General features: G+C 43.4%; 1 protein-coding gene across 5 annotated transcripts in view; it reads right to left on the reverse strand.

Moving 5' to 3' along the window:
• Positions 1-499: 499 nt before the first annotated feature.
• sh2b3 (SH2B adaptor protein 3) overlaps positions 500-26836 on the reverse strand; it is a 53088-nt gene continuing 26751 nt past the window's right edge. For 3 of the 5 annotated variants that reach the window (XM_053870112.1, XM_053870115.1, XM_053870113.1), the window contains exons 2-9: positions 25630-26802; positions 8345-8446; positions 7365-7453; positions 6247-6321; positions 4129-4220; positions 3814-4028; positions 3561-3738; positions 500-3487 (exon numbers count right to left, since the gene is read on the reverse strand). In XM_053870112.1, coding sequence (XP_053726087.1) covers positions 3126-3487; positions 3561-3738; positions 3814-4028; positions 4129-4220; positions 6247-6321; positions 7365-7453; positions 8345-8446; positions 25630-26772 — 2256 coding nt within the window. In that variant the 5' untranslated portion in view covers positions 26773-26802 and the 3' untranslated portion in view covers positions 500-3125. The remainder of the gene's footprint in view (positions 3488-3560; positions 3739-3813; positions 4029-4128; positions 4221-6246; positions 6322-7364; positions 7454-8344; positions 8447-25629; positions 26803-26836) is intronic. The other 2 variants (XM_053870116.1, XM_053870117.1) reach the window with 2 other exon arrangements.

A 26836-nucleotide genomic window follows, 5' to 3' on the forward strand; every position in this document is an offset into this window, starting at 1 on the left:
TGTTTTGTTTTCATTGTATGAAATTTAGTTAAATTTATATATTTTACTTTTCATTCATTAGTGTTCAAGTTAACTTATGACACTCACTGTTCCGTTTCCTATTAATGGAAAATATCAGCACAGTTATGGGTCAAGGTGACATTGTAGTCTGTGTGTGGGTTTTTTTTTTTTGTTTTTTTTTTAGCAGCACTGAGTGTGATGTGTACAAATAGCTTACCTCATCGATTCTGGAAAAACAGCAAAATGCATGAAATATTTCATGAAAGTAGCCGTTTCAAAGAAGTGAAGTGTAGACCAGGTTCACCCGATAATTTTTGAGTGACAGATGCAAAATTATCCTGATATTTTTGACTTTTTAACATGCAAATATCTGTTCAAGTAATTTCACACAAAATGGATCGAAGAACGGTTCAAACAAAAGTCATGAAATTCGGAGTCAGTGATTCAGTACACAACTCGCTCATCAAAAACACAAGAACACAAGACAGTGTTTGTTTGGGTTATTTATTTTTACAAAAGTCAAATAAACAGTAGATATAGTTTTACTATAATTTAGAAACGCTAAGACTGACAGCAAACAAAAGCTCATGTCATTGGTCGGTGCAGGGGAGGGGGCGGGGCTTGAGGCTGGCGCAGAAGTGGAATGTTTACAGTGCGAACTTGGAAGAGAATCAACAGTATGGACGACGAGTTACATTCAACTGACGCGCGGAGAGGAGCGAGAAGCTCCTGAGCCGTTTACTCTTGATTCTTTGGCGCTGTGAAGCAGCTGCGTGACTCGCTGGCGTTCGTGGGGAAACAGCAGCAGCTTTGTGGCAAATGTACAGTCGAACTTGACAAACAAAAACCATAACACTCAGACCGTTGCTTTTCTTTTGGCAGACAGACGAGGGCGCTGTAGAGCAACCGTACTTTTGCCTTTAAACGCGCGAAGGACAATGACCAGACGATGATGATGATGATGATGGTGATGATGATGAAGGACGAAACCATTTGGATTTATTGCTGTCTGAAACGTAGGAAGTGGCGGTTCATTCTTCCACTGCTGAGTTAGTGTTAGCTGAGCTCGACACACCCGGACGCAAACTGTAGCTGAGCAGGTGGAACGATTTTTGGGGAGAGTTTTAAATAGAAGTCAAATTGAAAAGGCACTTCAGGTCATTTATTTATCTTCTTCTTTTCCTGCGGAGGAGCAACTGGAGCAACGCTCAGCCGTCTCCAGACACTCGCTCTGATATTGCTGAGTCTGCAGAATTCCATCCAACACCTTGTGGCTTATCTCCATCCAACTCTAAAACAAACTGCACACGTTCTGACTGGAACATGTGAGAGACGATTCATGACCCCATGCGAGGCCTTCTGGCTCAGCTCTTTTTCTCATTTACTTTAATCATGTCCAACTAGAACTGAGCTCCAAAATAAACATTCCATTAGTTCTCCAAAAACAGAGGAGCTGATCCTCATCCCTGACACAAGTCTATTTAGAATAATTGGCAGACAAAAAAGAAGTGTCTGAATATTTGGTGGACATTTAGACGTTATTTAAAATACAGTAAAAACCAATATGGATCAGATTTATTGATTTCACAGCAGAGCTCACAAACTGATCCACTTACGTTTCTGTTCCAACCAAACTAGCACACACCGGATGGACCAGTCAGCTGACTGGTGAAAAGGTGTCGAGCTATTGGTTGGAACAAAAGCCTCCACCCACTGTGGCCTTCTGGGGATCAAATCAAGAGCCTGTTTCATGTTCAGCATGAAGTTCAGATGAAGTCCAGCGGTGCTGCAGTGGTCAGCATCAACCCAGTGGTCCCACCTCAATACAACCTGGCGTCTGCACTCACTCCATAAAACAACCCTCGAGTCACGACTCTCTCAGAGTCACCCCATCTTTAGTTTCTTCGCTATTGTTACTTTGTGCACTGAGTCCTGACCACAGGGCTGGACTCTGACCCAGCTACTTGGTGGGGACAGGTCACCAGTCGATCAGAGGGGAGACAGACACACACACACACATACACAGAGTCATCACTGCATGTTTTTCGACTATAGGAGGAAACCAGAGTTCCCAGAGGGAACACACGGGTTCGTCCTGAACCTATCGTCTCCGGTAAGAATCAAACTTCACTTAGAATCACTGTGGTCAGGTTCGACTCTCCACGTCGGGACTCGCTCTGTGAAAGGATCCCTGTGCCCTCAAACAAGTGACCAACATAAGCACCGACTTGTTCCACACAAACACTGACAGGTCTCTCTTCCTTCCTTGGACCACTTGACAGCTACTGACCACTGACCACTTGCTGCAGACTTGGGAATGCTAACTGACACAGGGCAGATGTTCCGCTCGCCGCTACACATTCATGAAATATTGTTGCCATGGTGACAGCTAGCTCCGCCCCCGCAACTGAGTCTGCTGGCTGCTTTGGGAGAAAGAGAAGAAGATAAATGAGCTTGGGCTCCGTCTGCGGAGGCGTGACGTTAGTCGACAAAAACATCTGCGGAGTCCCGCGAGAAAACATCTGGACGCGGTTCTGAAACACGGACAGGAAGTCATAAAAACTAGAGTGTATCGCAAATGTCTGTGGCTGTGGTAGAAAAATACACAGAACTTTTAATGCTACAAACGTTAGAAATGCTGCTGACCGAGGCACTTGTCACTCTCCAACAGAGCTTAATGCTAAAACGTGACACTGACGGCGACCACGGAGGAATATCGGTAGCTTAAAGGGTGGAGTGTTTAAGTGCTTTTAGGTATTAAGATCTAAGTATTGTGTTTATTGTCATTTTTCCAAAGTATAATAATAATTCTACACACATACAGTATCACTCCATGACGGCTCTTTGGCTGGACTTTGGGGCACTTTGGGCAGATTACGGCTTCGCTCTCCGCTGTTTGGGAGGAGCCCAGCGAGATGAATACACAAAACGCGACAGAACATTTGTGTGTCTTCGGCTCCACAGGATTGCAGAACCTTCTCGCTCAAAATCAACACTCCAGAAGCTTTTGTTCTACAAGGTTCGACCTGACAGAAGCCTGTCGCTCTGGACTCGCTGTGATCGACGTGCCAGAGTGGGACGCTGGCGAACTCACTGGTGTGTGTGAGTTGGCATGTGTAGCTTAGCTAGAGCAACATGTACTGGTTCTCTATCGCCCTCTTGCGGCTGCGCTCCGGCTCCAGCTCATAGTCCGAGTCCCTGGAGGCACTGATGGGCGGGTGGCCATGCCGCAGTTGCGGCCTCCGTCCCACAGATTCGCTCCGCCGCAGAGGAGCGGTGGCTGACGGAGGAGGAGGAGGCGGCGGTGGTGGTGGGTTGGTGGTGCGCTGAGCGGGCAGGAGGGCAGGAGTGGTGCTGCTGGTGGGGGAGGACGAGGACGAGGACGAGGGGTGAGAGGAGCTGCGGGACAAACTCCAGTGAGCCAAGCTGGGCTCAGAGTTCCAGCGGTGGAGAGAGAAAGGGACCAGGAGGGCGCCGGACACCTGACCTGAGATGAAAGAGTGAGGACAGTGAGCCATCCAGTCCTCTGCAAGCAGTGGGGGGGGAGGGCGGGGTCTCACCTTGCGGCGGCGGGCCGGACCCAGCCACGACGAAGCTGGACAGGGTGACGGCGCCACCGTCGCCACACTCCAGTGGGATGGGGAAGAGGCGGAAGTGACTGAGCATATCTATGACGGAGGGGAAGCGGAGATGTTGCACTCGACACTGACCCCACTCTGTGAGCGAGAGCCTCAGGTGCTGCGGGGACAGAGAAGAGGAGTCACACCTGAGCGACGGCCACCTGACTAGGAGCAGCGCTGTGACGGCGCTCACCTTTGCTTTTCCCTGGTAGTTGAACGTGAGGACGTAATCGCCTTTACGGGTCTCGCTCTGGCGGACCAGGAAGACGCCGTGTCCCTGTGGCCCGGAGCTCTGGACCAGGTGGGCGGCTTTGACCCTGGAGATGGGGCCGTGGAACCAGGGGTAGGAGAAGAGGAAGTGATATGTTTTCTGGGTGACCTGCTCTGGCAGAGCAAGGCTGATGGATGCTGAAGGAGGAACAGAGATGATTTGGAGAAATGTCTACGACTGCAGTTCCAGTGTTCAAGCTTCTAGACTCTTCTCGGCAGCTTCGGTTCTGATACTCACTCTGACTCCCGGACTCTGACGTCCCTCGGTGACCGGCCGGGACGGAAGGGTCTGCTGTCACGGGGAGGGGCTCCAGATCCACACTGACCGACCTGAACACAAGAGAATTCAAGTCTCACATCAGAAACAGACACAGGCAGAGGAACATGTTGTCTTTGTTTTGTTGTTTTTTTTTTTATTCCGAAAGAACACATTTTTGCTTCTAACTTCCTACTATTTGCACGCTCATGCCCAAAGTGAGTTGGTGCTGCCTGCTGCACTACTTGCACTACTCCTAGTAGTTGCTGGTTTGGAGCAGGAGAAACGTCATCCACCACCTCTCCAGTCGCAGGTCAGTCAGTTGGACTGTCAGACTTCTCAGTTATTTACTGTGGAAGTCATCACTACTCTCTTGATCCCTCAGAGAAGTGGGCGAGTTGTGAACGCCAACAACCTCTGCGAACATCGTCCCTTCCATTTCTGCAGCTGTCCTTAGTGGTTGTGTGACGGTTTGTTGCGCATCATTAGGTCTAGACTTGACTTAACAAGCAAATCACTGAATTTCAAAGCAACACACATCATGCTTATGAATGGGCTGACGTGGCCTCACATTCCCAGCTCAGTAGATGGCGCTCAGTCTCATTGTCAAAAACAGCAATGCTAAACCAAACAACAGAGAGCAGCACTTTAAAAGTGAGCCTCACCCGTTTTCTCTTTCTGTAAATAAATCAATTTATAATCACTTTTTTCGCTAAGAAGTTTCCAACTTCACAAAATCAAATCATTTTTTACCAAACCAAACCTGGAGGTCACTGTGGGCAAATTCAGCTGAAGAACTCAGCCTGTTACACTGACAATAACAGGAACACAAGTCACATTTCTCTTCCTCAAATACTTTTTTAAGAGGCCCTAATATTTGAACCTTACTGACTGATCTGCTACATCCTCAATATGACATAATTTCCAACAAGATGTGCCAGATATTAATGTTCGCACATTTGAATTCGAGTGACTCATAGAGACACAGACGTCTGAGCTTCAACTGAAATTGAAACTGTTGATTGAGAGGCGGCTTAATAAACCTGCTACTGTGCTTCTGGTGCATCAGGAGGAATATTAAGTTTCAGGGGAACTTTGACCTCCTTTGCTTGCGTGCTAGTGTTGGACTGCCAGAGGAAGTGCGGGGGAGGTCAGAGACTTCAGAGTATCAGAGAAATATTGAGGCCTTTTTCATTTCTGCAGATGTTTGGCGCAGCACAGAGAAGAGTTTGTGACTTGTAATCTTCTCCCCCACAAGCGTCTCAGACTTGAAAAATCAGATCTAAATTTAGGAGACCAACTTATCAGATGGACTCTCGCATGATCTGCAGTTTCTGGAGATTTAGTTTTGAAGAGGTCCAATGTAAAGTGTTGCCATGAAAGCACGTGATCAGCCAAAACATTACGACTGGATGTCTGCAGAGGTCTTTCATGTTTGCAGGTGGTGAGGTCAGGACTGCTCAGGGTCGGACTATGGCTGTGCATTTGCGTCTCCATTTTCAAATCCAAAATATTTTTTAAAACATCCAGAGAAACACAGTTTCTCAACTTGGTACGGAAGTGTGAACAATGTAGACGGACAGACACCAGAGATCTACACACCACTCCCCACAACGTCCAACCCTTGTGTGTGACAGCAGAGTTAAGGTTGAGTGCAATGCAGTGACTCGCAGGTGGCTCAGAGGTGTGTGAAGTTTAGAAATAAATAAAACACATTCATTTATTCAGACAAATGAGTCAGTGCGTGACGGCCCGTCCACGCCACACACTTGAGCTCTGTGACTGTCAAAGCACACATTGATGGCAGGTCTGACTCTCATCTGGAATGAAGCAAACTCTGTCTGATGAATCCGAGATAAACATGACTGCGGACCAAGATGTGACAGAGCAGCAGAGTCTGCCCCAGCGGCGACACTGCGGTGTGCCCTCCCTCCATTGAGAGAAACAAGACTCAAGAACTCAAGTTCAGATGTCCGCTGAGTGGTGCAGATTCAAAGTACCGCTCCACCACCACCACCATAGGAAATTAAAATAAAGAAACGCCGCATGTATCAGTTTGAGAACAAGTATATACAGCACGACGTGAAGGAGTAAGTTCACCTTGTGTTGCCAGCCACATCCAAACTCCTGCCAGCCACGTCATTTCCACCTCCAGCCTCTCTAGGTGGGCGGCACCTAGACAAGGTGTTTTTTATTTTAAGAATAACAACTTTGTTATTCAGACATGCTTGAAAATATTATATATCTTGTTGCGAATGATTTTGTGCTTTACAAAGAATGTCACAGCTAACAGTGCAGTTGTTCTGTGGCGAAACTTTCCACCCTGAAACATTGTTTCGGCACGGTGAAAATACAGCGATCCAGTTGAATAACAACCTTATAATGACTGATATGAAACTGAGGACTTGTTTATGACAAAAACTTTGAATGTTTTGAAATAATATTACCCCGAAAGCTTGGATCCTGACTGGTATGGGGTTAATATGCCTGGGAAAATATGATACATCATGTGAATGTTGTGGGAATAGCTTTTCTTTGAGGATTATTTTTGTAAAATGCAAAGTGGAAATGTTGACCTGATTGTCACACAATTTCTGGGCAAAAGACCGAGTGAAGGAGAACCTCACTGTGCAGAGAGGGGAGGAGGAATGCGAGGAAGGACCTTCTCGAATACGCTCAACTCAGGCCTCAGTGACACCTCTGTGGTCTGTGTGCAAGTTATCTTTTCACATCAGGCCAGAATTCACTTGCTCCCATCGAGCACTACTATCTGATCCCAGTGTGTATATATACTTCATGCGCTGTCACGTTACAGGAACAGCTCTGTGTACTTTGAAGTGGAAAATGTTGAGCTCACCTGCAACAGCTGACAGAACAGCAAAGTGTCCTGAAATGAGCTTGTGTTTACTCTAAAGAAGTAAATATAAGACTGATGGACTGTGGCGTGTAACTACTGGGAGGAAATTGCCTCTGTGCAACATCAAAACCCAAATGAGCTTCAGCGTGTCGTGACTGAACGAGTCTCACGAGTGAGCTCAAACGCAGGCCGGAGAGATGAAAGATATACAACCTTGGCGTCACACAAACACACACAGCAGCAGGCAAACACATAAGTCAAGCAAGTTCAGCACACAAAAAGACATCCAGGAATTCCACGGTACAGAGAGACACACGTCTCAGAGGGGGTGAGATGATTCACTTCTCAGTGTGCGTCCCACCTGTTGCTGATACATTCTTTAATCTCCGTGGTCCAGGAGCTGACCTGCTGGTCGTTGTCGGTCTCAAATATCAGACTGTCTTGGTTAACCTGCAGAGGCAAACAGACACCTTCAATTTAAAAGAAAAGAAACCTCAAAACCAGGAGCATGAGCTGAAGTGGATAATGCCAACCATGTATTTATCTAGCTTTTTTTGCTCACAACAAAGCAAGTTTTATTGATACACATTTGTCACTTCCACTTATCATCAGTGCAGGTTTTTGTTGTCATCTCAACTACTGAAGCTTAAACACTGACCTGAACAAACGCTGTGCAATGAAGCAGAGTGAACCAATAAATACCATAGTATTATGAAAACCAGCCACACCATGCACACGCTAAAAGTGGAAATAAACTTGTTGGTAAAAACTCATAAAATCAAAAGCTAAATAAATAAAAAAGATGACCGCATGAGCTGACTCATGAGTTTGGCACCTATGATGTGAAAAACAACTGCATATAAATATCAGTCACGCTGAGTTGATCCAGTGTTGCTAGCATCCGCCCAACACAACATCACCATCGTAGCTCAGTGCCTCAAAGAGATTCTGAACTGGCTGATGATACTGAGCGACCAGCTCAACTACAAGCCCATGCTGTGGATCTGCATCTGATGAGCGGCACATGGGCCACACGCGGCCCTTTGTCGGTACATGTGTGGCCCTCATGAGGTCAGACTAAATCTACTAAAGAAATCAAAAAAATAAAATGTAAATAAAACAAAATATATAAACCAATACAATGTTTTAAGCATATAATGTGATGGCATATGGAATCTTTCTCCTTGCTTTTTTTAAAGCAACACATTTTTTTTTTTTTTGGCTTGGAGGCACTTCACAGCACCACAGTAAATAATGCAGTCGCTGTGGGAAACTAACTGCCCACCCTGGTCTACAGTGACGAAGATGAACATTTACTAAGGTGTTTGTGTTGGATGTTACCTTTAAAACAAATGTGTTTAAGTTGTCGGGCATCTCCAGCCGGTTGCAGCGCCGCACCTCTTGGATATCAGAGCAGTGCGTCCTCAGCTTGGGACTGGAGGCCTGGAACACACAAAGAAAGTCACACACTGAAACACGGGACAAATACTCAACGATGAATCGGAAAGTCTGTGGAAAACATCAGTGGCGTAAACAGATTTTATCTGGTATCAGTCCAAACACATGACGGAGAGCAATCGAAATGTTCGAAGCATTACGGCGCCAGATAACATCTTTCTGGCTCAGAATATCTGATGTTAACACTTATGATACAAGCACAAAAACATCTTTCATTTTTTATTTTTTATACTGCAAATGACACTACCTTGTAAGAGCTTTGAACATATGGTCGCATCATTGAGGGCTTTTCAAGATGCAAAAGGGTTTTGAATTTATCATTTGCTTATCATCTGTCAAGCTGATATCCAGTAAAAAAAAATATCATGACCTCAAGCAAAGTCCACATATCTATTTCCACATAACACTTGGGGGCGCTGTTCTACGAGGAACTTCTGACACACTTGTCTATCTTTCAAAGATTCAAAGAAGGAGGTAAAACTGGAAGTGACTTGTAGTTTGCCCAAGGAATAGGGAGGAAAAAATTCAGAATAAACAGCAGAAGGTCCTGTCTAGGTTGGAGGAGAGATCCTTCCCCAGGTGAAGGAACATTACAGATGGACTGATGGGAGTATTGGACCAGCGCAACAGCACTGTTGGTCTGCCCGGGACAAGAAGGTGCAGAGACAAAAGCCTTTTGTTCACAAACTACCAGAGTAACAGAGGGAGATTTGAATTCAATTGGCCAAAATTAGTTTTCATTCCAGCATGTCAGGACTTTGATCAGCCAACTGTGAGAGACTCAAACCAGAGCTACTGCACCTCCACATTGAGCCAGTTGAGGTGGCTCCACCCAGGAGGAGGCTGCAAGACACACAGGCTGGATTATACATCACAGCTGGCCAGGGATCACCAGGTGTAAGGCATGTGTGTTTGTGACAAGTTTCAGGCACACAATAAGAAGAAAGAAAGCCATATCTTTCAGCCAATTTTTCATATCGAAAACGCTCAAAGATGCATTCTTTTTCTTTTTTTTCTCTTTTGAAACACACTTAAAAGTCTGTATATCACATGAGCCTGAAATTAAGTAAGAATAAGCGTTATTTCACCAGCCAAATTCTCAAGACTCTTCTACCTAAACAGAGATTACAGAGATCTATTATAAACACAGATCAATAATAATTCTTTTTTTGGTGTTTGAAGACAATAATAACTGTGACGACACATATGTCGAAGAGGGAAAAACTCAAGCAGGATTTGGAGTGGAGAGATTCACGTGTGTGTGCGATATGCAGCACTTCCGTCAACACTATTCAGAAAAACAGAAAGCAGAAGTGTGAGTCCCATGTTCATGTTCGCTCATGTTCAGTGAACACATGAGGAGCTGGAGCATGACTCGTGTCAGCACTACATGCTTGACCCCACTGGTGCGAGCTGTATAGGAAAGGTTAAATGCAATGACTTGGAGCGACCTGCTGACACTCGCGGTCTCATTGACGAATCACAAAACATCCTGCTTTCTGATTTTACAGCAGCTGGCAGATTGTGAGACCCACAACAAATCTATCAGGAGTTAAGCGTGCCAGCATGTGTCTGGAAAGAATGTGTGTGTTCAGGTGTGTGTCTGGACAGGAACAGAAATGTCTGAGGTGTCACTGACCGACCTCTGAGACAGAGATCAGCACCAGCTGAGCTGCTGGTGTGGACACACACGCACACGGATGGATGACCCAGTTATCCATGTGTACCTGCCTGGGGAGGTTTGGGTCAGAAGTCAGCTGTGACTGAAGCCTCAGCGACAGCTGACAGAGACACCAAAGAGCCTCCTCTCACTCGAATGCTCAAAGGCGACCGAGGAAATACGTGCACATGAGATGTATAAGGATACAATTAGTCAACAGTTGCTTCAGAAAATTATCCCTTCCACGCTCAACTGAGAGACATGGCCTCTTCAGCATCCCCAACAGGAAACGCCTCTCTCGACCAGTGTTGTTTTCGATGACCTTAAATGACCTTTTTTTTCACGATACCACGACGATGACGAACTACACATGGGTCCTTGCTGATGATAACGCAACGTTGTATGTAGATGATCAGACAGACAAAATACGACATTCTTGCCCATGTATTCCACAATAAACTGAAACTAAAGGTGAAATGGTTGCCAAAAACAACTCTGCTCTTAACTCAATGGCCCAGCAAGCATAGACTTTGCCCTTCACTGTTGTCCCATCCCAACAGTACCCAACAAACATGACTCTCCACAGGCCTCAGGCCCAGCTAAGAGTCAGACCCAGCCCCGAGGCAGAGGGCAAGGGGCTACTTACATGTGGCTGTGGTGACAAAATGTTGATGCGACAGGTCTTACAGCAGGTAGGATCAAACGTTGCAATGTTGAAAACGTGTGAACGGAACTGACCTCACTCGCTGGTGGTGTAGGAGCTTTCGCGTGCAAGTGCCACAGATTTGAATGCTGGCAGGGCACTTTGCTTTTGCTGTGAGGCAACACAACTCCTCAGTTGCTGTGCTTTTCCAGTAATTAAGGCAATTTGAACTTTCGGGACTATGAAGTTCCCTACATAGTAAGTTCCCACGCGCCTGAAACTGATTCTGAAGTATGCGCAGAAACAGCAGAACAGGACCATTGAATGGGCTGCAGAGGTTGAACAATATCCTGTGAGTCACAGGAATTCAGCGTGATGACGGACCCGTCCGGTGTTAGTCAGATCTCCAGCAGACAACCAAATGAGCCAGAGGCCAGAAGGATGATCAACTTGGACTTAAAAAAAGCAGCACTTTGTGTGAAAACAGAACCCAGTGGGGGAAGAAGAGAAGATGATCAGAAGGAGGAGCAGGGCTGGTGTGCGGGAACAAAAACAGCCGAAAGGAAGCAGATGAGAAAGAGAGGGCACTGAGGTGACGAGAGAGAGGGAAGAAGAGTTGAGAGAAGAACAGGATTGAGGATTCCAGAGCTTTTGTGTAGCAGATGAGTGTGAGCATGTATGACACTGTGTGAGCCCGAGGAATGTCTCGTAATGCACCCACCTTGCATCTGCATAATGCACTGGGCTTGTCAGTTCTGAGAATAGGGGCCATCGCGTCTTGTATCTAGAACTGAGCTCGGATGTCACCGACCTCACACAGGGACCGAGAATGAGGAAGTGATCTTGTGTCTGATTTCTCCTTTGGCAGAATTTCTGAGAAAATGCGCTTCACTGGATTCTGCTTAAATCAATATTGTATGAAACAAACAGTTTCACGATGGTGACAGCTGTGTGTGTGGCGCACAAACATCACATGAAATGAAGTTAAAGAAGCTGTCATATCTTACTGAGGGACTTCCACATGACGTTGACTCATTGAAGACATTTTAATTCAGATCAAAATGGAAAACTAAAGTCTCTGAGTAATGCTCAATTACCTACGACAATGCCTGTAAATATATCCCAGATAGATTCGCAAAGCAACGTCTTGCGGTAGTGGCACTTACAGATTTGTTTTAAATGTTCAGTACACTAAGTTTTCTACCGACAACATTTAGTCTCATAGCACTGAGATGCTGACGAGAAGAACAACATCTGGTGAGGGCACGACATTGGTGACAAAAACAGACACTGAGCTAAGTGATACGGCCTGGTACAGTAAGTGCTCTTGAAGTTTGAAGCCCTAACACCTGATTATTTCAATTACACAAAATGGTGATGAATATAACAGATTAGTACGTTTCTCTGAAATGGGATAAAATGGGACGAGTTACAGCATGTGATGTCCATCTGTTAGAGGACGTCGCGAGCTGGACCAATCGGGAGGCAGCATTCCAAGGCCAAGGAGTGTTTGTTTCATGTGTTTTTAAGTCTGGAACGGAACAACTTCAGACACAAAACCACAGAAGACAGATTACGTTTCTACAAAAGCATCATTTGTAAACTACTCTGGGAACCCTCCACTGTGTTCACAGCATTGATATACTAGTTTGTCAGGTCACACAAAAGGGTTGCGGTACATTACGTGAACGTCAGTATGTCAAGAACAAAACATTTAGTATATCATTTTGCAGATTTTGATGGTTGGCAAAGACATCATGTCCGTTTCTTGACAGACAGTCAGCCCAACTCAAGTGCATCTTGATTTCAGGATGGATGCAACGACCTGGATATATATATATATATATATATATATATATATATATATATACACACAATATCCAGGTCGTTGCATCCTCCCACACATGCGCTCACAAGAAGGCTGATGGTCTTCTAACTTGACCACAAGTCTTCACAGCAGAATGATAGTCTTCCTTGTTCTTTGTGTTGTAGCGCCAACAGCTAACATCACGTTTTATTTCAAACCTTTATTTACAACGTAGAGTATAAATTTCATGGAAACGGTTCCAATTAGCTTTATATATCCTTATCAGAAACTCAAAGACGGTTCAATTCAATTACAATAAGATTTACTTTGTTCCACCACTTTGGCCACGATCAAAATTTTGAGAGCCATCGAGGTCGACAACCTATTGTAACAAAACATGCATGCAACATCGTGTCTGTTGTACTGAGAGGGCCAGTCCTCCACTCAGCAGCTCACTCAACTATCACTCATATAATAACTTCTAGAAGTGTACAATTCAAGCCTTGTTCAGATCAAGAAAATCAATGCTGTCTAATCGCATCAGCAGTAATAGGAACGCAATATAAATTGAATCATTAACCATGTACCAGGAGTACTATACTTGGTGAAACGGCTGCCTGCACATTGATCCCAGCGACGGTGTAACTCATTTGTTGTTGTGCTTCTTTCTTCATGGTGACAGTGCAAAGAAAGTATCAAGGAATGGCCTTTGCACTTTGTGGCACTGCCATCCCTCTTCAACTGTTTATATACTTGCTAAATTGGAGAACTGGGTAGCTGTCGAGATCAGGGAGATAGTCATTTCAACCCTACATGATGACACCAACATTTGCAAGCGCTTTAACATGGTAATATCAGCGGAAATTCAGTGTGTAAGTGAGAAGATCTCAGGAAGTGAAAATAAGAGAGAGAAAGCATAAATTAGTAACATGATCTGAGGAGAGGAGGCCAAAGGCACCAAGTGCCAGGCAAGAAGGGGAAGGCCAGAATGAGGACACAACAGTGGCCAGTTGAATAGAGGAAGGAAGTGGGGAAGAGAATGAAGTTAATAAAAACAACTCCTTGTCTCCGATGCTCTTCTGAAGTTTTTAAATTGCAGAGCAGATTACAGCAGTTTGATCAAAACCACTCGTAAACTTGGCAAGAGTGGATGAGAAGTCTGTAAAAGACAGAGCGCCATCCCTGCATCTCAATTAGTTTCATGTGTATTTCTCTGATTCCAGGAAAGGAGGATCATCATCATCATCCAGTAACTTTACAGGTGTTTCCACTAATGAGACACTATATCTCTGCGTGTGGACTCGCCTGTGACTCACTGAGGAATTTATTGTCAGAACGTGAATGAGTTTCATCTTTGAGGAACCATATGTGTGAAGTAAATCCATCTGTGGCAGATGTGGCAGTTGAGCAACAACAGAACAGACCTGTGAATCAACTGCTCCGCAGGAACAAGAACATTTCCCATTTATTAGTTGTATCACTTTAGTAATGTGCTTTTTGTGAGTCCATTCAACCGAGCGGCGCTGGAAACATACGTTCATTGATTCTACAGATGTGTAATTGACTGCAGATAATTAAACTGGACTATCTAATGAATACACTTCAACGCAACACGTCTGTCAGCTTAAACACACCACACTGCGGAGCAGGCGATGTGAATAAATCAGACAGATCCGGACGCCGAGAGTAATGAGCGTGAAGTCGCGGCATAAGCCTCGAGGGAAGGATTTTCATTAGTGTTTCAAAACGCTGATCTTTGTGTTTACGGCTCACTGGGTTGGTGCCAGCAGGCCTCAAAGTGATTTCTCACACAAAAGCGACCGTTCTTTAACATGTGTGTTTGCCCACTGTGTGGATACGATACAGTTAGTCAGATGTTCAGTCCTCCAGAAGTTGAGTTCGGGGGTCACACCTTTCTGCACATCAAACCTGAAGCACGGAACGGTCAACACACCAATGGCTCAGTCGTCAAACCCTCCGGCAACTGCCCTCACTTGTGACAAAACTTCTATTCAGTGCTATCAATAAATCAAAGTCAAGTTCTCACAATGCATCAACAAAGTGTACCTTTCACACTCATCAAGACAGTACGGTATTTCACATGACATAACATGATTTACAATAATGTGTTCAGGCTTTAATACTCTTTTAACAAAAGGGTTTTCTTCTGCAAAGAAATTATTTTCACATAACACCTGCCACACTATCAGCCTCCCTGTTATTATTATACACCACTGGATTGTGGATCTTATCTCACTGAGACAGCAGCATAGGAACATAAAATGCAGTGTGAAATGGGCAATAAAAACAAAAAAAAACATCTCTTGAGGGTATTACTGATGGAGGAACTAGCTTCCTGTTAACACGGGAAGAGGGAGACAGTGTTGCATGACCAACAAAGAATGCTGCAAGTTGAGATTAAAAAAGAAGAGGAAGATGAGATGAATGAGGACGAGGAGTGATATGACAAGGGAGGATGTGGCAACCCTGATGGGTAAAGGACAACAAAGATAACCTGAGTCTCATCGTTTGACAGAGCAAAGTAGGACTGTGAGTCATCAGCATAGCTGTGTAAATTGATACCATCTCCAGTCAGAGGGTTGCTGTCTTGCAGTGGTTGCCACAACACATCAAATGTATTTAACCTGGCAAAGATTCCACAGACACGACCCTCCACACTCAACAAGATGGCTGATTATAAATACAAAGATAAATTGTACATTGGAATGACATTAAAAATCTGATGCCGATTCGATTGTAGTACTGCGATGACTGGAATGTAACATCCTGGTTGATCACAAAATGACTCAAGTTTCACTTTTCGCAGTTTCAAGATGCTGTTCAACAGAGATGGCGCCGTGATGCTCATTTACATAATGAATGAATGAAAACAACTCAAATATATACACACAAAAGAAAGTACAGGTTACTGAAATGTGACCAGTAAAATAAACCACTGATCTGAAGAGTAGGGGACGATTACAACTGTTTAGAGCACCAAAGCAAATATGCCGGTAACTTCTGTTCTGCTAAATTGTAAAACAAGGTTCAAGATAAGTCGCTACCACATTTTGATTCAAGACAGAGACAAGGCAGCATCATCAGATGTCAAAAAAGGTTGCTCTAAATTGCTCTCACACCCTCATGAACACATCACACACAGGATGTACGGCATCCAAAACTTTATTCCCAGGATCCCTTTCTCAAGGCCGTTTCCATGGCAACGGACTGACACTCAACATTCCACTATTCCTATGAGGGTCTTCACTGACAACACTGTCCAGCATGCATATGCTCTCTGTGTGTGTGTGTGTGTGTGTGTGTGTGTGTGTGTGTGTGTGTGTGTTTAAGTTGAACTGGCCTTCGGACTAAACATCCTCAACCAGATCAGTCTCCAGAGAGCTTGTGTGAACGTGCGTATTGAAGACTTAACAACATCACCCTGAGGGGTTCTGTGAGGCAGAGAAGACCTTGACCATAAACCATGAAAAAAACCCACAACTGTCTAACTTCTCCTCCATGTATTCAAACTTGGGTCATTGCAGAAAGACACCTGGATTGTTGAGATTAAATTTAGAGACAATCACAAAACAACAGCTATCGTAGCATCTGGGTTTTCATCAATGACGTCCAGTGCTCTTGCACAACTCTGAATCATCAATATTGAACATCACACGCTTTTATCCAAGGCCCTAAGTTGGGGGCCCACAAAGGGTACCTCAGCAGTATTTGCAACCAGCTGGGCAATATATCAGAGTCTCAGAAAAATGTCTAAGAAAAAGCAAACAAATTAATAAATAACATGAGTTGATTCTCGAAAGAGATTAAAGAAGATCATTAAGCTCAGACAACAAGTCTCCTTTAGGCTCAGCGACTTTTCGCACTTTCGACACCGGTCCCATTATTCAAATGGGATATTGTGACAATTCACACAAGTAACATTTGATTTATTGATTTTTAAATCCCAAAATGTTAAGTGTATACTATCATTTCTTGCACCTGCTAAACAAAATGGTTACAAGAGAAAGTGACGGCGATCATGACCTAATGTGTTTACCACAAAAGCTCCAGCATTGGCCAACACTTGGACGTGAAGCAGCTGCTATTGTTTTCACCACTTGAGTTGGACTTCCAACACCTGCTGCTGCTCTCACTCAGACACTCCAGCCCAAAATAGATTTGCTGCTCCGGTCAGATGATAATCTCAGTACAATTGGAGATAAAGCACCAACCCTGCTGTATTAGTCGCCTATTAAGCGCCAGGAGACACACAGCCATTTGAAATGATGATTTGCAGCCCTCTGCTTCATCATCAACCATCTTTCCCATTTCTCCATGCAGCTCTCCCTTCATTTTGTGACTCAGTACTTCCATTTGAAAGATTTCTACCACAATTTCCAACCACTCATCAAGTGCCAATGATTGCTTTTTTGCAATGTGCCAGAGAAAACCTAAACCCTGTCTACGCTTCGTGCAGCGCTCAACAGTCTTTGTAATATCTTTGCTCAAAACACAAGAAAATGTCTACAACAAAACTTTTACGATCCATTTACACTCCCACAAATAAATCACATATATAAGGGGAGTTAGCAATACAAGCATTTAAAGGCTCCCTCATATTCAAACAAAGACATAATGTCATTATTTCAAAATGGTCCTGGATCACCTCATACCTCACATTTTCCAACCTGACCACGCCACTAGTGGTGTGCCCCTAGGCTCTGGTCTCACCCCTCTCTTCATAAATTACTTTTTCCACATCGCCCCTGACTTCCACTTTCATCTCGCTGCAGCTCCACACTTCCTCAAACTCAACTTCTCCTTGCTTTTTTTCAAAGCCAAACTGATAAATTGAAGAATTACATGAACCTATAAAATAACAATATTGTATAGAAAACATTGCAACTATTCAATCAAAATGAACAAGTAAACAATAGAGAATATTGGAGACCTTTGAGAGGCCAACACCTAAAAAGCCAGGAAGCAAGAAAAGCCCTTTGAAAGAGATACTTGTGCATTCCACATCTGTGTGTATGAAAGTCTTTAACCAAGCAAGACACTGATGATGGAATGGTATGAGGTTGGGAAATATCCTAACTAGTGTAAAAAGGGCTGAACTAAACTAAACAAAAAACATCTGAAAGCACTCACACACCATGGTAATGTGCGTAGAAAATCAACGGAAAGTTTTTGTTTTTTTTTTTAACTTCAAAGTGTATTTTGGCAGACAAATTAAAACACAAAAGCCCCCAAAACAGATAGTAAATACCTGATCTGGTTTCCAGAACAAGTCAACCTTTAAGTTACTAGAACTAATACCACTCAAGACCAGCTCTATCTGTGGCATCACGGAGGATGTGGGCAGCGTGCACACGCCCATAGAAAGAAGCATTCTAAGAAATCAGTGATGCATAAATGCGTCAGTCCGTCACACCGTCCTCGGCTTCTCAGAATTACTGATACGCACATGAAATATTCAAAAGAGAATTCGAGAAATGTGTGCGCTGTTACCTTCAAACCTCAGCTGAGGTTTTACACTTGAGGCAAAAGTAGTTCAGCAAAAGAGCACAGAAGTGGGTTATTATATAACCTGCGACTCTTAGTGGAACTTTTACTTCACACCTGAAATATTTCCTTGACACAGAAATCCCTTTTTTGTTCGAGCCAAAATGTTACATTTGGTATGCAAGCCTCAAAGAGAGCAGCCACACACACACACACACACACACACACACACACACACACACACACACACACACACACACACACACACACACACACACACACACACACACACACACACACACACACACACACACACACACACACACACACACACACACACACACACACACACACACACACACACACACACACACACACAGTTAGCCTGGCATGATACGTAAAGCTTTCAAAGTGAAGACAAAACAATTCCTGCAATTGTAGTGGCTCTTTCACACACAAGTGCTGCATTATGTGCAAGACCGGTTTTATTTCTGAGGAGGTGATGGAACTGCCTGATGTCCTGAGATAAAGCTCCTGCAGACCTTTGAAAACTGCAACACAAATACTACTAGCTCTAGTCAATGAAAAATCGGAATAGCTTTACCTCAACTTCTGACTCCGCTTCCTGTCTCCTTTTCTATCATCTGTACCATCTTTGTACTCCTTACAATTCTTGTTTTCCATATCAACATTATTTGATCATCAAAGTTTGATGGTGGGGTCAAAATCGAATACTTGTAGTATTGGCCTGGATTGAATTCCCAGCATGTGCAGTCATACGGGTAGTGGCTCCTCATGCTCTTCTCGTAATATTAAAATGTGAATGCAGCTTTAGGTTTGTTTGGACTCTATCTCTTATTTTGTCAAGCACTGAATGAAAAGTGCCACATTAACAAAGTTTCCTTCTCTCATAAGTAACGCCACATTAAAATAGGCAGGAAGTCCAGGTAAATATTCAGTGCTTAATACACGGCACATAAATATGAGATGACATCAAGCATGTCCACTTATTTTCAGTGCAGCAATGATTAATCAAAAACAAGAGAGACATGATCAATAATGTATTTTAAGCCTGCAGATCAAATGTAAGTGTTTCTGTTAGTACACCCTCAAAAATGATTCACAAGTAAGTAATTATTCATGCTTACTATAAGCGTACGAAAACTGTAGCTTGTAACTAATGACAGTGTTGAGGGTTCATATTTCAGTAGAATAAACTTTGAAATTCTGTATCTTGAACTACATCCCCCGTTGGTAATAACTCCAGACAAAATTAGAAGTCTGATTTGATTGAAAACAATGTGGCATCGGCATAAAATGACTCAGGGAAACCAATAATTTTACATTTACACAATTTGATGAGGACAACTGGTCTTAATGGATGAGGCACAGACCATAATAAAGACTCAGTGTGAAAAATTTCTTGGTTTATGATTATGAATGGTTTGCTGGAAAAGATCATAAAAACTAGAACAAGCATTCCCTATGTAGGGTCATGACACTGCTGGTGATTCAAAATAAATCAGGACATTACACAGTACTCTAACCGGACTGAGAGACTCAGAATGAATGTGGTGTGAGATGTCCGGGATTTTCCAAAGTATGGCGCACTTCTAGTTATCTATCTTACTTGAGACTGAAAACAGGTCAAAATAATCTCTGAATAGCAAAAGATGAGTCAGTGTTTGGCACATCTGGGCACATACAGGTGTCGCTGCAGATCTGCTCGAAGTTGGTGCATATAGCGATGGACAAGACAAACGTACTGAAACAAGAACTCATCTATGAGAACTCACTATGCACATGCCAGATTTCACACATCAGTTATGGATGCGTACAGTAACTGTTTAGCATAATATAAGAAAGAGCTGAGAAAGTTTACTAAATTAATGTTAAAAATAATAGTCATCATAAGTATGTGGAGAAGTTTAGGCAAAGTTAGGGAGGCCAGACTGAGATGGCTTGGACACATGGAGAAGGGAGAGTAGAAGAATGTTGGAAGTTGAGGTGCTGTTCCAAAGAAGAGGAAAAACACAGCCACTGAGGTTCATGGATGTGATAAAGGAGGCATGAGCAGGGAGGATGAACATATGTCACAAGAAATTGCAGCATGAACTTGATATTGTCTCTTATTTAATAATGAAAAGGACGCTATCTGGTAGGAGATTAACACGCATACTCTTGAGTTATAATTTTTCTCACATTTGGAAATCCAAATATTTCAGATCACCTGTGTGTGAGTGTGCTAGTGTGTGTACACTAAGTAGAACAGCGACCAAGTAAAATGCAACGTTTGAGGATGTTGTCGAGTTTTACTTTTGGGGGTTTCCGCCTTTTGCTGAGCACGGTCATGTGCACTGTTCCTGTGGTTGTAGGACACACACAGAACACACAATACAGAGAAAAATAATCACAACTGAGAGAGAAACTAATGATTTAAACAAAGATATGCAATAAGAATTTGGCTCAAGAAAACTTGACAGTTTTAGAGCTGTATTATTGTACATTCAAATAAAACCTCAAGCAGTATTTCTTGAGATCAACACAATATTTTGTTGTGCTAGGCCTCCTACAGAGGTGATGACCGGAATCTAAAGCCAAGTGATATCATCATTACTGGTCCATGTACTTTTCCCACAACAGCCTGTGAAAGGGGTTGCCAACCATATTTTGCTGATGTCAGCAGCTCATGGAACTTAAAGAGCACATTAAATAAATGCGTTTGCATAAGCATATCTAACCCTAGAGCAGTAACATCACTATTGGCAACACCACCACAGAAATACTGATGGATTATTTTTGACTTTGCATTACTAAAATGTTGAACATAACTATGAATAGTGTCTCCAGTGAGTCAGCTGAAGCACCCATGTGTCTCAGACAACAGCAACATAACTGCACTCATGTGACCACAGTTGCAAAATCAGCCCAATGTCAGGCTTCTAGGGTTTAACAATATCTATCAAGAATTTGAGACAAATGTGATTTTCCTTGTCACAAACATTTTGACAAAAGGAAGCCATTTATGCATGTTTACTCCATGTCCTCAGAGGATGTGGCCTTCAGTGAAATACTGTTCAAAGAAATCTATGGGTAAAGACCTTCAGTAAATCAGAATGGGCTAAATATAATAAACTACGGAAGCTATTTGTGGCCCAAAACTAAACTGGCACAGCCAAATTTAGAGGAGGGAAAAAAAAGTCTTTTTTTAAGAAAAAAAATCCCTCTTAGTACATTTAACCACAGACTTAAAACAGGACCCAGAGTTGAGTGAAAGCTGCACATTTTAATGAAAAATAGTCTAATTTTGCCATTGGAAATTTGTGAAAAGTATTATGAAAAAAATTTGACTTTAAATTAAGTTTAAAAAATATACATATATTTAAGCGCATGTTGCATATTTTTTAATTAATATCAATACTCACGTAAAAGAATATTACATAACCAAAGCTCAGATACCAGACAGCACTGTTAGTGTTTACAAAAATAATTTCCACCAAATTTCTCAAGGGAACAAACTCTCATGAACTGAGGTTTCACAGTACACGACAGATTAAATAAAAGCCAGAAATATGAATGCTATAGTGGCACGAATGACACATTTGTGTCAAAAAAAGAGTTCAAAAATAGCTTCATGGCAAGCTGAGTGGAATAACAACACTGACGAAGCATGGAAATTAATCCAGTATTCTAGGGCCAAAGATGAACTTGACATAAGAGCACCTGTACTCGTAGACAACACACCAAAAACAAAGCTTTTGCGAAGGGAAACATACATTGTACGTGAACATTCGGATGCCCTTAATATCATTGACAGAATAGTGCTGACTCCAACAAAGCAGGTTGATTTCAATCTCACTTGATTTTAATGCTCTAATGTTTGAAATGACTCATCATCACTTCTAGGTTTCGTGACAGGTCATGAGATCGAGTCGTGTTGTGGGTGGAAAGTCAATATTGATATGACGTCGGTTGAAACTGAAGTCTGTTATGGCTTTGATGCCAACTCTTTCATGTCTTCTCTGCAACATCGATGCTTGTCGCACTGTCCTGCTTCCTCACTTGCAGCGTCCTTAAAACTTCTGCAAATACACACACGCAACGCACTCTTTGAGAATGATACAGAAACTCGTTGTGGCATTAATGTGTTTCCAAAAAGATATGGCGTGCAGCAGAGATCATATCTTAGGGGCTGCAAACCACTAAACATGTTGTGTTTCGGGATGTGTGCAAGCACTAGTCGCAGCCAAAGTAGCACGGTTTCATTGTTGTGTTCTTCCACCTTTTGTAGATTCAAGCACATGAAAAGCTAATGCTCGTTCGCAGCAACAGGTATCACTGAGCAGTGTGCAGCTTTTACTTTGAAGATGAAGACAGACGTATCACACACAGTAGGCGAGAGTTTACTTACATGTGTGATGTGAAATGTGGTTGTTTTTGTTTGCGATGTTTAGCCTCACTAAAACCCACAACAATAAGGTCAAATTACCACGTAAACCAGACAACAATAGCTTGCTAATACCGTCGCTGGTGATGACAACGTGATCAAAACTCCAGTGGAGCTGAATTGATGTGTTGCACTGCAGTATACAGTATGTGTGAGTGGCAACGTTGCTTTATACTGACAGGCCATTAATAATAATCTTTATGAAATTGGATTGCAAGTTTCTAACATAGCAGGGCCAAATAATGCACTTTTCCTGAGCACAGAAATTGCTCAGCAGGTTAGCACCAATGCCATACCATGGTTGGAGGGAGTTTTGTGTCAGCTTAAAGAGCGAGATGACATCATCATTGTACAGTGAACAAACACGTGGTGACTAACTCTGAAACTATGGTGAGCAATTGCTTTTGAAGAAGCTCTTGTCATTGGCATAGCAGAATCTCTATATGACAAAACCTGCTTCGGCATGTGGATTTTGTGAGTTATTTTCCATCATTATATATATCATTTCATGCATTTTCCATTCCTCAGTGTGAATTATTTCTCAATTCCCATTACTGCATTACAACATCGACTGATCGCAAGGTCCCCAATCTCTAAACACAAAAAAACTAGGAGAAACACTGTACACCATTGATCCCCATAAAACCAGGTATGGAGAGAGTCGGGGTGAACACTAGTTCACGTTTGTGGGGTTAAATATAGTTTCATTAAGGAGCTAATCCCAAAGTCAAAGGTTCTGTTCATTTTGGATACGAGATGCTTCCCCAAGTGGAAAGTTTGTTTGTGACACTGCTATCCATACCTCATTCTTCAATCAAAATAATGGAATGAAACTACTTGAAATATTGTCTGTGGTGCAAAACACAACATCGTACTCAAGCAATGACAAAGAGAGCATCGCTCTCAATAAATGGACAGGTTGTGCCATCGTGCATTTCTGCCTGACGTTTAACCACTCTGCAGCACTCCACAACACGTGAAGGAACAAAACAGATCACAATGAATAAAATCAAACGGGAACAACCGGGGCCCACACCAACAAGCATGTGGGAAAGATTACGGAGTGCAGAGCTGGAACCAACATGTGAAAAACCACAAACACACAGCTGAGGGGGAGAAGGATGATATGAAACTAAAGCTTCCAGGAGGAAATATATCCCTGACACTGCAGCAGTCTGTGGGAACTGAATTTTAAGTAAGACTACCAGGATTTTCCTGGCTGGATCCTCTCGTCTATAATGAAAGGAGCGCAGCGGAGTTAGCATGTGACAGCTGATCCGTAGAATGCAAGTATGAATTAAACAATCAAGGACGGAGAACTTCATTCCCGGGAGACGAAATAGACAAAGGAGACAACTCTTTCGCCACTAAACAAACTTCTGCTATATTTTAGCTGAAACGTCAAGATTCACTTCTGCAAAACAAGCCTTTGACTTCATATTGTGCAAAATTGAAGACAGCTTAGATGACTCAGTGTTTTACAAGTCCATTTAATGTGCCACAAAACATCATGGTATATACTGGAAGGAAGGAGGAAACAATTTTATCACATGACTAAAGGTGTGAAAAGATCAAATTATAATTTCTGCATACTTGATAAGTTCTCACACTTTTATTTGGGACACGCCAGCTTTAGCTTCACTGGAGCTATCTCTCCTGACTGCGTTATCTGTTTCCTGGCCACTTCCTCTTTTGGCTTTAAAATGAAGCACATGCTATGTGAATGCATTCGAAGACTTCTACAATACATGAGCTGTGAAACCAAAACGGTTCACCTTATGCACAGCCGCTCGCAGATGTGTGAAACCTGCATGTTCGTCCTCGAAAGAGGAAACTGAGCGGACATGTGAATGTGACACATGACAAATTCAAATTATTGTTTTAGAATGAACATTGTGCCCACTGGAGTGGATGATCGACTGTGCGCATGCAAGTCCGCAGCTCGCCTTCCTTTTAAGGATATTCTCAAGGCCTCAACTTTTCATTGCCAAGATTCCACACGTGCAAGGACACACACACACACACACACACACACACACAGAGGGAGCGGCTTCAGAGAACTAAGATGTAGCTGGCGGAATAAAGCAGCATTACAATCAGGCCAACAAACACTGCCAAAGCCTTTACCACTACGAACACACACACTCCTGGCTTTGTCATTAACTGCAATACCCCAAGCACATGTTTTCGGCTGCAGATGGATACAGAGTGTGTGCTAAATATAAAGCTCAAATAAATACACACACAATGTCTTTCTTCACTGCCCTCCAAAACACAAAGGCACACTTGCAAAAGTGAGTAAACTATACTACCAGTGACCTTAGAAGGCTGCGGCTACAATGGCAGCCAGCTAAGCCACCATCATTGCTAGTTTGGGAGAACATGGGGTGTGGAGACGGTTGAGCAGCTGGAAGTGAGTTGAATTTTTTGCAAGGACAAATTGTCTCATGTTCAGAGTTTATGGCAATAAATCCTGCTTTGCTGTGACAGGCTGTCAAAGTCGAGGTCAAGAAATGGTCAGTGGAATACAAGTAACTTTATCACTCTATAAAGCAGCAACATTAAACTGGTGGAATAACATTCCTGAAAAAAAGAAGAAAATACACAGCTGTCTTTTTCCTCAAAATTATTGGAAAGCTAGATTATTTAAACAAACAGAACCAGAGAGAGATCTATTCTCATATAAACGGTTTCCATCAACTTATTTAACTGGGCAAAAGAGCAAACCAATCGACAGAGATCTTCACGATTAGCAGTATCAAACCATTTTTAACTGCAGCTACTGAGTAAGGCACAATGGGTGTTCTGATTCCTTGTGCCACCCATGTGAACGAAGACAAATACAAATCTTATAGGCATGACAACAAAAAAGCCTTTATGAAGCCAGTTATTCACATGACTGCATAAGAAGGTCATTCAAGCTTCGTTTCTCGAAGATAAACAAGCGTCGAGACAAAAAAACACAATAATTAAGATTATTGTACAGTGAATCTATACTGTACTTACAGCTCTTTGGAGCCTGAAATGATTATGTTCTGCATGATGTGACAGCAAAAAGGATGAACATTTTCTCTCACAAGAACTTAAAATAAGGAAACAATCTTACCTTTGGAGGATCATAGAGCTCTAGCTGATATCTCTCCCGTCCTCTCACTCCTTCACTTTCTGCAACGTCAGCGTCACTGATCCTCCTGACCAGCAGGCGGCAGCGTTGCCAGCGAGGCTGAGAGTCTGAAATAGTGTCATTCACCAGCAAGTACCTCAGATGCCCCTCTTTACAGCAGCCACCAGCCTCCGACCTCCTCTGTCTCATGCTGCTGCCACGAAACCGCCAAAAACGATCCAGTAAGTTCGACGCTACTCCAGACAATTGTGAAGAGGCAGGAGGCGGGGCTTCAGAGGTCAAACACGTGGAGGAGTGAGAGGAAGACGATGAGGATGACAGTTCTCTGTCTCCGGTGGTTGGGGAGCTGGTGTTGTTGCCTGGGGTCGATGAGGATAGGTCCTGCTGGGTCGGGGAGCTAGGAAGGGGGCGCTTTTTAAAAAGTCTCCGAACAGATTGTCGAATTTGGCTGACAGAGAAGTGTGTGATGTCAGCATGTACAGAGTTAGAGGTTGAGGAGTCAGACGAGTACAGTTCAGAAACGGGTCGTTGCCCCGAGGCAGAGATGTTGTCGGTACTTCGACTGTGGATCATTAGCGACCCACTGCCAAAGCCCCGGAGCAACACGGGGTTTCCTGGTAGAGAGTTTCCAGCGGGGCATCGCAGTGGCTCCTCCTGCTCCCGACTCACAACGACCGGCTCTAACTTTGGCGCTACAACGGTAAACAAAGCAGCTCCCCCTATTGGCCGGCCAGCTTCCCGATAATCCTGCACACCTGACAAAGACGTAATTCGTGAACGGCCTGTCATAGTCTGTGACGAAAGGGGAGTGTCCAAAGGAGCGTTGGGGGGATTTGTCGCAGTTGCGCATGTGGTCGGCTGAAGAAGCACGCCATCTTTGCCCACCTCACAGCTGAAGTGCTGCTGGAAAAGGTTGGTGAACTGCTTCGAGAAGGTTTCTGGCGGGAGCACGTCATGTTGAGGATGCTCTCTGGCGAAGTTCCGGTAGTGTCCGGCAAGCTCCCGGGCCGTGGCGATGGCGTGAAGCTCACAAAACTCTCTCCAGCCACTTGGGGGTGCTGCCACACCAGTGCCCCCAGCTGTTGTGCTTGTGGTGTTGGCTGGATGGATAGTGTTACCATTCATTGCAGTAATTCAGCCAGATGAGAATCACTGCTGTAAAACATGGATAGGTGGTAGAAGAAACAGA

Source organism: Synchiropus splendidus, chromosome 7 (genome assembly GCF_027744825.2).
Source record: "Synchiropus splendidus isolate RoL2022-P1 chromosome 7, RoL_Sspl_1.0, whole genome shotgun sequence".
Classification (NCBI taxonomy): Eukaryota; Metazoa; Chordata; class Actinopteri; order Syngnathiformes; family Callionymidae; genus Synchiropus; species Synchiropus splendidus.